The following is a 14,160-nucleotide window of genomic DNA, read 5'->3' as shown; positions in this document are numbered from 1 at the left end:
GATCGCTCACAGCAGACAGCCTCACTCACTAACTCGCCTCGGCCCCGAAGCCCATGGGAATCCCAAGTCGTTCAAGCTGTCGTTCTCCTCCGTTTCACCCTTTCTCCCCAGGCTCCGGCCTCGGATACCACACGCAGCGTCACGATGCGCCGCGGCTTCGGCTCAGACGAGAGCCTTCCTCCACACGGCCGGCTTCTATCGCAGACAGCCTGTACTCGACCGACGCATTCACATCATCGGTGTCGGCAACGTGGGCAAATTCATCGCCCACGCCCTGCGCGGCATACCCAACCCTCCTCCAGTAACGCTGGTCTTCGGGGGCTGGCAAAAGTTGAACGAATGGAACGACTCGCAACGCCGCCTGGCCCTCGTCACCGACGGCCGTGTCGACACCAGAGACGGCTACGATGCCGAGCTAGCCATCCCCCGTCTTCGCTACCATGGCCACGAGGTCGGCCTGAATCCCTCCTCGCTAGACACGACCCAAGGCCCTCAGATGCTGCCTGGCGAGTCTGCTGAGCCCATCAGCTCGCTCATCGTCTGCTCCAAAGCCCCCCATGTCCTGCAGGCCATCTCCGCCGTAAAGCACCGGCTGCACAACCACTCGGTCGTCTGCTTCCTGCACAACGGCATGGGCGTCATCGACCAAGTCAACGCGGCCGTCTTCCCGGACCCCGACCACCGGCCACACTATATGCTCGGCATCAACTCTCATGGCATGCACGCCTCGCCACACAGTCGCTTCACTACTGTCCACGCTGGTTTCGGCACCCTCTCGCTGGGCATCCTACCCCACCAACGAGACGGCCATGCCAACGAGCCCTACACCCCCGACTTAAGATTCTCCGCATCAAGACATGGCAAGCCCGTCTACCCGCACCCTCCCGACAAACTCAATCCAGAGTACCCACCCCCAAGGAGCGCCAAATTCCCCTTCACGCCTAACCAACGCTATCTACTCCGCACCCTCCTCCGCACTCCAGTACTCAGCGCAGCCTCCTTCTCGCCCCCCGATCTCTTGCAAATCCAACTCGACAAGTTGGCCGTCAATTGCATCATAAACCCCCTAACCGCCCTCCTCGACGCGCGCAACGGCGCCATTCTGAACAACTACGCCTTGACCCGCACAATGCGCCTCCTCCTATCCGAGATAAGCCTCGTCATTCGCTCCCTCCCCGAACTCCAATACATTCCCAACGTGTCCCAGCGCTTCGACCCAGGCCGCCTTGAGACCGTGGTTGTGGCCGTTGCACACCGCACCAGCGACAACGTGAGCAGTATGCTAGCCGATACGCGTCAGGGTGCGCACACCGAGATTGACTATCTCAACGGCTGGATTGTGAGGCGAGGCGAGGAATTGGGTATTCGATGTGCCATGAACTATATGGTTATGCAGTTGATCAAGGGCAAGAGCATGGTGGTGCAGCATGACATGGAAGAAGAGCTTCCCCTGGTAGGGAGTAAGAAAGGGGGGAGGGCGGAGGCGGACTTGGTGGTTAAGAGGGATGGCGCGGAAGCCCATAAGAAAGGCACACCGTGAGACGGCATTCGTCTTTGACGCTACGGCCAAACCTTTTGCACAGTTCGACTACACAGCGCTCCACGGGCTATCAGAATCAATACTAGATACAATCCGCAGAGCAGAATGCGCCATCAGTCGCCATGTCCATGTCCCTAGAGCGTAGATCTGCTTATATCCCGGCTTCTGATGATGCACATGTCCACCCAAGAGCCGGTAGGCATAACAGTAGAGCAACCGAAAGAATAGTAGCGTCCTTGTAATTCTCTCGATACCAAAGAAGTAAACGACAGATTGCGATTAGTAGAACTGCAGGCGATGGACATGGTCAATGTGTATATTTCTTCTCCTACTCTTCATCGTTTCTCTTTCTTGTCCTATCTTCCAAGAGCTAGTATTAGATAAAGCTATAGTACATTATGTGTAAAGACACACATCCAACATGTTTAGTCAACCAGACCAATAATACTCCTGCCCACCGCAAACCCTTCCCCCAAAGCTTCTTAACCAGAACAAAAGACTACCAGAACAACTCCCGGTATCCATCAAACTCAAGTTCCCACCATCCCGAGACGAGAACTAGCAGCGAAGATACCTCTCTTGCTATGTGTATATCCGACAGTAACGGGTCCGTAAACCTACCCCTCTAACAAGCCACTGAAGATGCTCAACAAGTAAAGAAAAACAACCAAAGCATTCGCCTCTTACTCGCCGTATACAAACGTCAACTAGGATAGTGTAACATGATTGAATAAAAGAGTAATGGTCGTGTAAAACTCCAAGCACAAGACCGGCAAATAGCGAGTTACCCAACAAGAATCAGCCAGTTACTGCATCATGTATGGCTTAGTCGAAAGCACCAGGCATGCTCGTACCGGGCATCCTCAAACTTAGTCTGCTGCCACTGGCATCCTTCTCTCTGCTCGGCACAGCAGGTGCAGGGTTCGAAGAGGAGCGTTGACGCTGTAGGCGCGGATCCTCCAGCTTCGTCATTTCCTGTTCCTGTTCAGAGACCGCTGTTGCTTTCCTGGTATCGAGAGACTTGTTCACTTCGTCTTGGAGTTGAGCTTCAGCTTGCTGTTCAATATCCTTTTCCTCTTCCACTGTCAATGAGGGTATTGACGGGGCTGCAGTGACAGACTCATTCTGACTACCGTGGTGAGCTTCGGCTGACGATGTTTCGGCTTCCGGATTGGCGATTGTCTTGGACTCTGAGGTCAAAGCGTCGTTGTGCTTCAAAAGGACCGTCTTGCCAATGGAAATTCTCTTGACCTTATCACCGCTTTTGCTCCGAAAAGGGTCTTCATCGCTCTTCCTTGGCTCATTCGCCATCGACGCAGCAGAACCACCAGCTGTGATGTCTCGAGGCTCAAACGACATGATGCTCTCTTCACTCATCCTCTCCTCAATCTTCACATCGCTGTTCGTGAATGTGGGACTGCGTGGGCCATCTCGCAAAGGAACGAAGGAAGGAACCACACCGCCACCAACGCGAGTCCAGAACATGCGTTCGCGAAGTCGCACACTCTCTTCCCAGGACGACTTCTTCTCTTCATCCGTCTCTGCGCGCCAGTGCCCCGCTGCTACCATGCGTAGGAAACCAATGTAGTCGCACGTTGCCCGAACGCGACCCAGACACCAGTCACACAAGGGGTAGCGCTGAGAGTCTTCAGTATCGGAGGGCTTGAATCGAAATTTTCGGGCGTACTGATCACCATTCCTTGCTTCGCCACAAGTCGAGCATGGAAAGATGGGAACCCGAAATTTGGATGGAGGAGCAGGGTTCGGCTCTACGACCAGGGAACCAGAAGTGATGCTGTTCAGTACCGTGCGGCGTGCCATCCATGAGAGACCGGGGGCGATATCCAGACGCAGTGTTGGCTCTATGTCCTCGACCAGAGCACGTTTATAGAACTTCTCGTCCTTGAGGTTGGGCATACCAGCAGTGGCTACAGATTCGCGAGGTGAGTTGGTAGCCGAGGTGGGCGACTTGGAGGGCAGCGACGTGGTGGAGCTGTTGGTCAGTGATGCCAGTCCCAGCACATTCAGGCTGCTGTAGTTGCCGCTGGATGCGCGACTTGCTGGGGCAGAGGAACGGGCGCTGATCTTGAGCATGTCCTGAAACTCGTTGAAAGCGGCAAGATCGGAGCGTAGTACGGGATGGATAAGATGCGAAAAGTGGAGGGGATGATCGGGGCTGATGTCGTCGGTTCCCGGCGTGGTGGGTGTCAGGTTCATGGCCTCGAACAGCTTGCTCATCTTGTCGGCCGGAGCGATGCCTGGTGTTGACGGAGCGGTGGTTGCAGTGAGAGCGTGGCTTTCGTTGTCGTCGCCATGAGAGCTCATCCTCTCGACAACGGCCTTGAGATCGTGCAGCTGGTCCTGGAGGGAGTGTTGCAGGACGTCAGCGTCGCCCAACTGCTGCTTGAGTTGCTCGCCGCGTTTCTCCGAAGCCTCCGTCTCTTTGCGCGCAGCTGCAACCATGACATTGGCCTCTTCGAACAGGGCAGCCGTCAGGGCCTCGACTTCGCTGTCCGTCTTGCGCTTGGCAGCTTCTGCGTGGGCTCTGCGTTTGCGCTCCTCGCGCAGCTCCGTGGACAGCTGCTTCTCCATCTTGTCGTAGACGACCTTGTCCACCAGCAGCCCCGTGGAGAGCTTGGCCTCATGGGCCTTGACCTGGGCCTCGAGGTGGGCCAGCTTCTCGCGCGCGGCGTCGAGCTCGTGTCTCGTCTGCTGCAGTGCATCGTCGAGCATGGTGGAGTGATTGATGGCGTTGATGAGCTTGGTGCTGAGGGTCGAGACTTCCTGGCTGAGGTCGGGGTGCGAGTCGGTCGAGTCGTGGCGCGACAGAGGCGGCTGTGGAGTGGCCGAGCGCGGGTCGGGGATGGTGTTGATGCCGTCGCTTTCGGACTGCGATTGCGACTGGGCGGTTTTGGCGAGCTGTGGTGTCGACATGGATCGTGTGACATGGCTCTTGGGCATGGGCGACAGAGAGCGCAGTCGCGAGGGCGTCATTGCACCTGAGCCGTGGACCCAGGGGGCCGAGTGGGCTATGAAGCTGGTGGGAGAATGGACGTTAGCGATGGCCCACGCAGCGCCTCGCTCGGCCAACGTGGACGTACGAGTACTCGGCCATGGCAGATGGCGATGCAGGCAATGTGCTATGTCGTCGCAGGCATGACAGAATCCAACCGAGCGAAACAGCACGAGGGCGCGGCCGGCCGACGGGGTGGACAAGGAGTGACGTGACGAAGAGCGTCTGACAAACACTGCGTGATGGACCTTCGAACAACGACGACGACGACGACGACGACGACGCTCGCGTCGGGCGCCTACGCTCAGATCGCCTCCCAAGCCCCCGCGCGCGCCGCCGCCAATCACACACAGGCCATCCCGCCGCCCGCGCCCGCCCTTGCCTGCTGCAGGCCTGCTTTTCTGCACCGCCACACCCAAGTGGCTGACACGGACACTGTCGCACGCTGATCCAATCCACTTTGGTCACCATGGCAAACACGCCAACCACGAGCAAGGGATACGCATACTCCATTCCACACTAGCTTACATGCTTCATCCCCAAAAGGCTGCTTGTTCAAACGCGACACAAAGAGAAAAGAAAACGACTGACATTATCGCATCGACGTCTCGCACCCCGTCATGACAAGCCGCGAGCCAGCGGTGAATTCCCCCATGTTGTCCACCATGTCTTTCCCCCCTTCGACCTTTCCGCGCTTTCTCCAGTGCTGTTGCCTGTGACGTCCACATAAAACAATGCTCTGATATCCGCCCTCTTGTGTCGCCGCCAACCATGCCAAACGCCAAGGCTAGCCACCGTCGTCGTCGTTGAATCGTCCGGGAAAGAGAGGGCCGACCGTCGTGTCCTTTGTCGTCGTGTGCGTGTAACGGTACTGGAATGGCAAGAATCAACGACAGGATTGTGTACAAATGCCAACGGCCGTCCGCAAGCCCATGGCTGAAAGGGGGTAAGGAAATCGAGATGGAGCGTGTTTCGCGTCGTTCGGCATCGGGTCTCGGGGGTGGGCTAACGATTGCCATCGTCTAACGACGCCCAAACCTGCTGTAAGAGAAGTTCGTATTGATTCTGAATGAGTGTGGTCATGGCTACTTCTAGCTTTTCTTGGTGCGAGGAGACGCTGCTCTGCCGCTGCCAAGGCTGGGGACGTACTTTTGTTTCTTCTCTGCGGGCTTGAGAATCTGCATACCCCATTAGTACCTGTTCGACATAACCTTGTGCGCCTAGAGCTTACCTGGAAGGAACACAGCAGACTCTCGTCAACGCTCATCATCGCGCCAGCGTTGTCAAATTCACCGCAGTAGTTGGGTGCGCTGAACAGTGTTACGAGCTGGCGCTTGGAAAAGAACTCGTAACCGTCTTCGACAACTTGGTGCGCACGGCAGATGAGGTCCATGTCATGCTTTTGCAGGAAGCGCGATACTACGTCGGGCCCGAATGTGAAGCTCACACCTCGGTCATTCTCGCTCCATCCGGTAATGTCCTTGTCTGGGTCGGACCAGAGAAGGTCGCAGAGGAGACCGCAGTCGGGAATCTGTCCTTGTTAGCCTGTACGCTTCATGGGCACTGCAGTTGCAGTTGCAGTTGCAATTTGAGCCTGACTCACGTCCGTGGGTCGCATGACGCGCCTGATCTGTTCCATCGAGTTAAGGTCTGGGCTGAGACCGCCGTGCATAGTGAAGATCTTCTCGTCGATGATGGCGGCAATGGGTAGGCAGTTGAAGCAGTCGGTAAACGTCTTCCACAGCTTGATGTTGTATCTTCGTTTGCACTCGTCGTAGAAGCCGTAGATGCGGTTGATGGAGGCGCACTCGTGGTTGCCACGGAGGACGAAGAAGTTCTCGGGGTACTTGATCTTGTACGCCAGCAGAAGGCATATCGTCTCGAGAGACTGCTTGCCACGGTCGACGTAGTCGCCTAGGAAGAGGTAGTTGGCCTCTGGAGGGAAGCCGCCGTACTCGAAGAGCCGCAGCAGATCATAGTACTGGCCGTGGATGTCTCCGCAAATCTGGAAGGCAAAGCAGTCAGTAGGTGCTCAGAAGCCAGATCTCGGGCTTCGCAGCACTGCGCGTTGTGACTGACCTTTATCGGTGCCTCGAGCTCGAGCAGGATAGGCTGTGAGATGAAGATTTCGCGTGCCTTGGTGCATAGATAGCGGATCTCCGTCTCGAGCAGCTGTACCTGTTTGCCAGGCCGGCTGCCACGGACCTCGAGCAGACGGTCTATGATGGAGTCCAGGTCCACCTCGTTCTCGGCCATAGCTGGGACTTGCTACTGGCACTGGTGTGGGTGGCTGAAGGTGCAAGGGAAGACCTCGCGCGGGTGGGTGGGAGACGGCTGCGCGTAGCACTGGCGGTAATTCTCCTGCACCGGGCGTGTTAGCAGTGCCCTATGCCTTGGGGGCTCCCATGGGAACGCCGACGTACCTCTGATCTCAAAGAGTCGGCCGGATCGGGTCGTGGGTGGTCGACGCTATGGGCGGGTGGAGTATGGCTCAAAGCCCCTCAAAAGCGCCTGGCGGCAGAGCTGGGATCACGCGACGAGTGGGGCGGCTGCGATGTGCGCTGGTCAATTGTGCTTGTTGAGACGGCGATACCTGTGCGGGCTGCTGCTGCGTCGTGGGCAGGCGAGTGCGGTGCAGTGGGTGGGGGGGCCGCTGAGGCGTTGTTGTGACCGGAAGCCTGTCGAGTGGGATGCTAAGAGTAACTTCACCGCCTGTAGCAAGCGGGGACGGTCTGGCTGCGAGGACACTGGGGGCGAACGGCGTGCGACTGCTCAACACAGTATACCTATGGGATCGCGCGCGAAGTGTTTGTATACGCTGATTTGTAGGCCGGGTTGGGTTGCGGTGGTGAGAGGATCGCGCCGCCCGAGTAGTAGTTTTGCAGCGTTTCAGTTAGTCCTAGGCCGGGGCTGCCTTGGCACCAGAGCGTGCTAGCCCAACACAGACGCGCGTCGGACCTGGGAGAGGTTGCAGACGTCTCGACTGCCTTGCGGAATCAACTGTAGAGGGTGCAATTGTTCGCGAGTCTCTGATCTGCGCAAAGCTTCTGGCTTGGGTGTATCTACTCCTCCAGCTATTGCCGAAGCCCTTCACTCTCACCCCGTTTCCAACCCAGTCTTTGCCTGTGTTTGCCGTCTCCAATCAATGTCCCGCTTGAGCGCCGGCAGCACCTCACGCGTTACATACATCTTACATGTCGCAGTAGTCAACAATACATGCTGAACGTGTGCACCATCTGCGAGGAAACTGCTATTGTATTTGTAGTCATGTGAGCATTCACTGCTAATGCGCGCTTCATGATGCAATAGATCAACCAACGCCTGCCTTCTTCCTTGGGCTCCCTCACCAGAACGTAGACGACGCTAACAAGCAACACAAAGGGAACAAGAAGCTACGCACTCATCGCCAAAGGTAACGGGCAACCAACCTACAGTGCGCCGGCATAGAAGTTATCTTACACTATCCATTCAACCAGGAACATGGCCGTTATGCTCCCAGAGGAGAACACGCAGAAATGCAACACGACCGCCTGTTGACAAGGGAGAGGAAGAGATCCCGCCGGTAAGGTCGAAACACCCTCGGAAAATGGTCTCGATCGGTCCCACGAGCGTGACAAACTGCGACGCTCAAATTCGACTTACATCTATCCAACGCCTTGCCCGAAGTCCCGTGAATAAATTGATGAACAAACTGTATAGACAAAAGCGTCCGCTTCCGGAAGCTGCAGTGCGAGTCTGGCAAAGCGAACAAATTGTTTTGGGTATCGCAAGTGGACAGATCGGGGGAAATTAGGTCAGCCAAGTGTACGACCAGAAACGATGCTTTGGCTCGGTGTACGAGGTAGTGTTGGCCGCATGGTAGGGGAGCTATACCCACGATCCGAAGGAAAACTAGTGACCGACGTGTTGTCCCAGCTCTCGTCTCCTAGCGCGCTAAGCCATGTGTTACCGAAGTCTTGCCGAAGGGCTTCGATCTTCTTCTTGTACAAGTCCTCACCGACGTCGAATTCCGTTGATTCCGGATCCGCGGTTTTGGTCGGGGGTGCGGTATCGATTGAGGGCAACTGTTGGTGGCTTGTGTGAGGTTCGTGTGCGACTGTACGCTCCTCTAAAATACTCTTCTTGGTAGGATCCCCAGAAACTTGTCCCTTAGACGGCTCTACAAGCCGGGGCGTATCCGTGGCCAATGTGTTGCTTGCTGTCTTCGTGATCTTAGGGGCTTGTCCGACGACAGTATCCTCGTATGCCAACCCTGTCAAACTAGAGTGCGATGACGACTGCAGCGAGTCGGTCTGAGAGAGCTCGACAATTCTCCTTTTAGGGCCCTTCTTCTTCTTTTGGGAACCTTGTGCACTGCGCCCACTCTTGGTACGTTGCAGGGAACCGGTACGCTGAAGCACACCTGTTATGTCGGAGGAAGTATCGACAGATTTGACAACCTTTGGTGGTACGTGTCGCGGGGGTTGCGAGTCATCCTCGGGTGGCGGCTTAACGATGGGAACACCATGGCGTTCGGGAACTCGGTCAACGAGTTGCTTCTTCTCGGCATTGCTAGGTCCTACAGAATCGATGACAATATCTTCCGTATAGCCTGGCGTCTTGCGGAACAGATTGAAAATGGTCACTCTGTAGGTGGAGTGCGTCTTGCAAAACGGATTGCGATTGACATAGATATCAGTTATGTCGGGAACACCAGTCAGTCGCGCAACTTCTGTAGGATCAGTCAACCTGTTATCACGGAAATCGACCCGCTCCAGAGATAGCAGTCGCTCAACACCAGCCAACGATGTCAAGCGGTTGGAACGAAGGTTGAGCGTCGTGATGGCTGGCAGCGGGTTACGACCCAAAGAGTGCAAGCTGTCAATCATGCAATTGGACAGGTTCAGTGCGCGCAAACAGGTCAGGCTGGCAAGACTGTCAGGAATCTCAGCAAATAAATTGGCAGAAATATCAAGAGACTGTAATGTGTTTGCCAAGGGAGCCAGACTTGCAACTGATATGTTGGTCAGAGCATTGTCGGCCAAGCTCAGATGTCGCAAGAAGCGCCACTTGGTTGCAGGAAACCAGCCCATGGAGAGGAGGTTAGAGGAGCTGCCTCTTGGGGTGGTAGAGCGCACGCTAGAACTAGAACTCCCAGACGAGCGGCGGATGTTGGGTGCATTTGTAGTGCTTCGACCATAGGCATGGGACGAACCATGACGAGAGCTTGGGGGCCGCGTGGGAGAGGTACTGCGCTGTCGCTGGCGCGTCTTGGACGAATTCTCCGGCGCCACGACCGCGCTTCTTGGGCTTGTGCTCTGTTTACTGGCGGAGGTAGGGGAAAGTGGTGGAGATTCTGATGGCGCCAACTGACCAACCTTGGCGGACGGGCTTGCGGTAGACCAAGGCGCGGAAGAAGCGTGTGTCTTTGCCGACCGTCTACGACGCTTGTCCATGTCGTCCAAGACGACATTGATAAGAAGGTCAGCGGGATCGTCAACACCTGCTCGCTTGACAGTAAGACTGCGAAGGTTTTCGGCCAGGCGGTCCCAGCCATAGAATTGCCGAAAGTCTACATCGTGAATCTCAAGCGCAGTGACATTCTTGAAAGCGAACAAAGGGACGGCAGTGTCGAAGGGAAATTCTTCATAACCCGCAATGAGACGGGCTTTGTGGTCAGGAGACAGCCTCAGGCAGGGAATCTTAGTAAATGCAGAGTAGAGATATCGCAAGTCTTCTTGGAGTTGAACTTTCTGTTTCTCTGCCTTGGCTTCACTGTTTGATCCAATGCGAAAGGTGGACCAAAGCGAGGACATGCCTGACATGACACTGCGAACGCTCGACACTGAATGTATGGAGTCGCGGTCGGAAGACTTTGTTTTGCTGCGCTGAGCGCTGCCGAGGAACGAGACATAGTTTGCGGGTGAAGCGTCCGTGTGGATGTTCTCCAGTCGCACATTCATGGGACCAACAGGTATGCCGAGCTCCTCGAATCGTGAAAGGATGTAGAAGAGATGGTGGGGCGTCAATGTGAGCTTGGCTGGCTTGATGGACTGTGAGGTGAAGGTCAGGGACGGCAAAGACAGGGCGGCGGCCCAGACGCTTGACGACGAGGATGAGGGCGGACTAGCGGGGCCGTTGGGAGACGAGGGTGAGATAATGGCCTGGCCATTCTTGGGCATCTGCCGCTGCAGTTGCAGGGCGTTGGCGAGGGCCTTTTCGTGGGTTCGTACAAAGTAAGCCAGGTTCTAGAGCCGTGTCAACGCATGTTCCGAGCAAGGCCAGTCATTGAGAACCGCACCCTTATGAAGACGTGGCCATCCTCGGTATCCATGATGAGAAAGCCGCAGACAACGACGGCTGCATGTAGGGCGCCGGGGCTGTCGTAGCAAAACACGACGTTTACTGGGAGGGAAGGCGCGGTGCGAGGGCCGTGGAGGGAGGGGACGAGGTGCCTCCGGGGCGGTAGCGGCGACCTAGGTACTGCGCCAGTCAGCGAGGCACTGGGGACACAGAGGAGGGTAGAGTAGAGTGAGAGTCAGTCATGGTTGGGATGCTGGCGAAGAAAGTCTTGGCGGCGGGGGTTGGACTCGACCTACGGAGCGCGAGGTAGAAGCAAGGAACTGCGGACAGGCAGCACGATATGCAGCGGCGCAGGACAGAGCTGCCCAGGGCTTCCAAATCCGCAGCACACACAGCGCGGCCAGGCCAGGCGGCGAGTACTGGCGGCGAGCCAAAGACTGGCGCGGCGACTGCGGCAGCGGAGGCGCGGGACGGGCGTGTGCAACAACAGGAACCGACCAAACCAGCGCTGCTTCGCGTTGGGGACGAGCACAACGGTGCTCGACAATGGGCTTGGGTGGGGCTCGGGCAGTCGAGCGAGCACCTGGGAAATTGGATGGCTTCCCCAACACGGCTTGCCGCCTTGGAACGCCCGGTGCTGTCGAGGGGGGCGTTGAGTCTGCGGGAACAAGCAAGCAAGAGACGACGGTGAAAGCGCCGGGGAGCGGCCTTGTTGGAGTGCAAGCTTCGAGGGTCGAGTTTGGCATCAAAAGTCAAGTCAAGAGCTGGTAGACACGTGATTGGCTCGCGCCGCGCACCCTGGAGGAATCTCGCGAGATGTGGCTGCCGTCAATCGTCCCCAACGCCGTGCGACATGCGGGATCCAGCAGTCAAGACACGGCCAGGTGTGCGTGACGTCCGCGCACACATCGAGCAGGAGGCCAAGCACACCGCCCGGCCCGTTTCGTGGCATCGACGTACGCACAGAACCATTGGGTGTTTTTGGGCCTCATACCCTTCGAACACTAGGTGCCCAAGCATCCCAGCCACGGGATTCCCGCATGACTACTCTCAAGAACCTCGCGCACACGTCGCATGCTTGCACTATCGCATGCTCGACTGTCGGTGCAGCTAGTCCATGTCTGCTCTGCAACCCTTCGCTATTCTCCTCTAGTCACATCACGACCGTCGCAAGTCTGCCGCCGAACTGGCGCCATTGGCGGTGAGGCCTCATGAATCCCACTCGACCGTTTCGTCACCTCTCGGTGCAGCGTACCAAGCCCGTACCTCTCCGTCCCTCAAGTCGCTATTCTTTTCTCCTTCCCCGTCTAGCTCGGGATTGACATCACCTCGCATGTGTCCCCTAGACGGCCTCCACCAACACTACTGAACTGACCCACTGGGTACCCGTAGTTTGGGACAAGCTTTTGTAGATATTCCAACTCGCATGAAAATGTTATCAGATCCCTGATATGGCCCTCCAGCAATGCACGTCGTCACATGGACTTGATATCTTTCTCCCAGACTACCATGTACTCATAGCCGCAAACCAACTCTGCGATCTGTCACTCTCAGCATCCCGAGGTCATGTCAGGTAGAAACCACCGCGGCGAAGGTCGAATGAACTGCAAAAGCCAACCCCAATAATAAAAAATGGCATGGCAGATGTTTTCATCACACTCGCGGCATTTGCATCAGCACAGTTCTGACATTTAATTTCTCAAACCCCTCGTGGCATAATAGAGACGCTGGTTGTCTCTGCATCGCATGTGCTTCAATGTCGCCTGGACCGTGCGCATAACATTACCCCACCACCCCACCTCAAAACCACCTTCACAAACACGTACGCCGCAGCCTTACCAATAGCCAAACAACGCTCAGGTCAAACAAGACAAGAAACACGCAATGCTCCTTATAGAGACACACAAAGATGTACCTACCAAGGCAGGTGGTGATATGAGTATGTTACTGCGTGCCCAGGTGTGCCGTCCATGGGTGTCACGAGAAGGTTGTTACACGGAGGCTAATTTGTATGCTCGCCGTCCAGGGGTCTTCATCTTCCACCCTACTATTGCCAACTACCCGAAGGCCAAATTCCCGGCTGTCGTTGTGTTCTCTGAGATATACCAAGGTACATATAGTCGCCTGCTTGCTCGACGTCAAATCTTCTCGTCTACCTCGCTCACCACATGAACCTCATCATTCATCTTTTTACTCTTCAACGACCACCTATGTGTCCCCATCATCCGTCTGCGCTACCTATTTCATCTACTAATTGAGCTTTGACAAGTCACTGGGCCTGTTGCTCGCTTTGCCCGTCAAATAGCCTCCCGAGGCTATATCGTCGCAGCACCGTCCTCCTACCACGAGTTTACCGGCTCCGAGCCTCTAGCGTACGACGGTCCGGGTACAGATGCTGGGAACGAATGGAAAATCACCAAGACAGTCGAAGCATATGACGAAGACGCCACGCTATCCATTGACACACTGCTTGAATTGCCAACGTGTAACGGTCGTGTTGGCGCTACCGGTGCGTTGCCACTATATTTTATCTTGTCTTTATCCAGCCCCATCTCCATTATGCCCCCAAGCTGCAGCGTTCCCATCGATTCAGGCTAACCGCAAGCAGGCATGTGCCTAGGCGGTCATCTAGCCTATCGTTGCGCTTTCGATCCCCGCATCTCCAGTGCAATTTGCTATTTCGCAACCGATATCCACAGCTCCACGTTGGGCAAGGGTAAAAACGATGACTCACTCGCTCGCACCAAAGACATCAAAGGAGAACTGGTTATGATCTTTGGTAAGATGGACACTCATGTCCCAGCCGAGGGTAGGGATTTGATTAGACAGAGATTGCATTCGACTGGAGTAACATTTTCATTCTATGAGCCAGCTTGGGCACAGCGTGAGTTCTGTATCAGCGCCACTACGGAAACAACACTCATACGCTATAGACGCTTTCATTCGCGACGAACTTAGCAAGGGCCGGTACGATGCTGCGTTGTCGGGGATCTGTTTCGAGATGCTCAAGGAGCTTTTCGATCGGACGCTGCGAAGTGACCTCGGGCCAAAGAGTGGTGGTGACGTCGAGGTCGAAGATGTCTGTTAGATTGGACCGGGCAAACGGACGTGGCACACCATGTTGTGATGTTTCTGTCAGGGCACAGTTTGATGGACAAGTGTAAAGTAGCCGTCACGAATAGCTGTTGGGCTTTCTCGCTAGCTTCCTACTAGTAGATATCTCTCTTACTATACTTTATTTGTGTGATAATCAAGGCTGTTCTAAGATGTATATCTCTTACTACGCTGGCACTTGATAGCCAATGAGCTGATGCGGAAGCCGGCC

The 14,160-nt window shown here is 55.8% G+C and overlaps 6 protein-coding genes across 6 annotated transcripts; 2 read left to right on the top strand and 4 right to left on the bottom strand.

The window, feature by feature from the left end:
- Positions 1 to 53: 53 nt before the first annotated feature.
- Positions 54 to 1,540, top strand: J4E85_001110 (uncharacterized protein; the record flags this gene model as incomplete). Its single annotated transcript, XM_051465398.1, has 2 exons — positions 54 to 78; positions 138 to 1,540. The coding sequence occupies 2 exons, from the start codon at positions 54 to 56 to the stop codon at positions 1,538 to 1,540; spliced, it is 1,428 nt and encodes a 475-aa protein (XP_051329955.1).
- An 825-nt stretch (positions 1,541 to 2,365) lies between these two features.
- On the bottom strand, positions 2,366 to 4,501 carry J4E85_001109 (uncharacterized protein; the record flags this gene model as incomplete). Its single annotated transcript, XM_051465397.1, has 1 exon — positions 2,366 to 4,501. The coding sequence occupies one exon, from the start codon at positions 4,499 to 4,501 to the stop codon at positions 2,366 to 2,368; it is 2,136 nt and encodes a 711-aa protein (XP_051329954.1).
- A 1,143-nt stretch (positions 4,502 to 5,644) lies between these two features.
- On the bottom strand, positions 5,645 to 6,809 carry J4E85_001108 (uncharacterized protein; the record flags this gene model as incomplete). The annotated part of the gene is made up of 4 exons (XM_051465396.1): positions 5,645 to 5,731; positions 5,785 to 6,084; positions 6,157 to 6,558; positions 6,633 to 6,809. 4 exons carry the CDS (start codon positions 6,807 to 6,809, stop codon positions 5,645 to 5,647), a joined length of 966 nt encoding a protein of 321 aa, XP_051329953.1.
- Positions 6,810 to 8,342: 1,533 nt separating this feature from the next.
- On the bottom strand, positions 8,343 to 9,625 carry J4E85_001107 (uncharacterized protein; the record flags this gene model as incomplete). The annotated part of the gene is made up of 2 exons (XM_051465395.1): positions 8,343 to 8,420; positions 8,453 to 9,625. 2 exons carry the CDS (start codon positions 9,623 to 9,625, stop codon positions 8,343 to 8,345), a joined length of 1,251 nt encoding a protein of 416 aa, XP_051329952.1.
- Positions 9,626 to 9,677: 52 nt separating this feature from the next.
- Positions 9,678 to 10,866, bottom strand: J4E85_001106 (uncharacterized protein; the record flags this gene model as incomplete). The annotated part of the gene is made up of 3 exons (XM_051465394.1): positions 9,678 to 9,850; positions 9,907 to 10,780; positions 10,834 to 10,866. The coding sequence occupies 3 exons, from the start codon at positions 10,864 to 10,866 to the stop codon at positions 9,678 to 9,680; spliced, it is 1,080 nt and encodes a 359-aa protein (XP_051329951.1).
- Positions 10,867 to 12,719: 1,853 nt separating this feature from the next.
- On the top strand, positions 12,720 to 13,923 carry J4E85_001105 (uncharacterized protein; the record flags this gene model as incomplete). Its single annotated transcript, XM_051465393.1, has 5 exons — positions 12,720 to 12,774; positions 12,862 to 12,945; positions 13,105 to 13,344; positions 13,444 to 13,719; positions 13,769 to 13,923. The coding sequence occupies 5 exons, from the start codon at positions 12,720 to 12,722 to the stop codon at positions 13,921 to 13,923; spliced, it is 810 nt and encodes a 269-aa protein (XP_051329950.1).
- Between the last annotated feature and the right edge of the window lie 237 nt (positions 13,924 to 14,160).

This window comes from Alternaria conjuncta (genome assembly GCF_024043145.1).
Source record: "Alternaria conjuncta strain BMP 0040 chromosome Unknown scaffold_2, whole genome shotgun sequence".
NCBI classification, from domain to species: domain Eukaryota; kingdom Fungi; phylum Ascomycota; class Dothideomycetes; order Pleosporales; family Pleosporaceae; genus Alternaria; species Alternaria conjuncta.
Note: the sequence above shows the minus strand (reverse complement) of the source record. Positions and strands in the feature narration are given on the sequence as shown.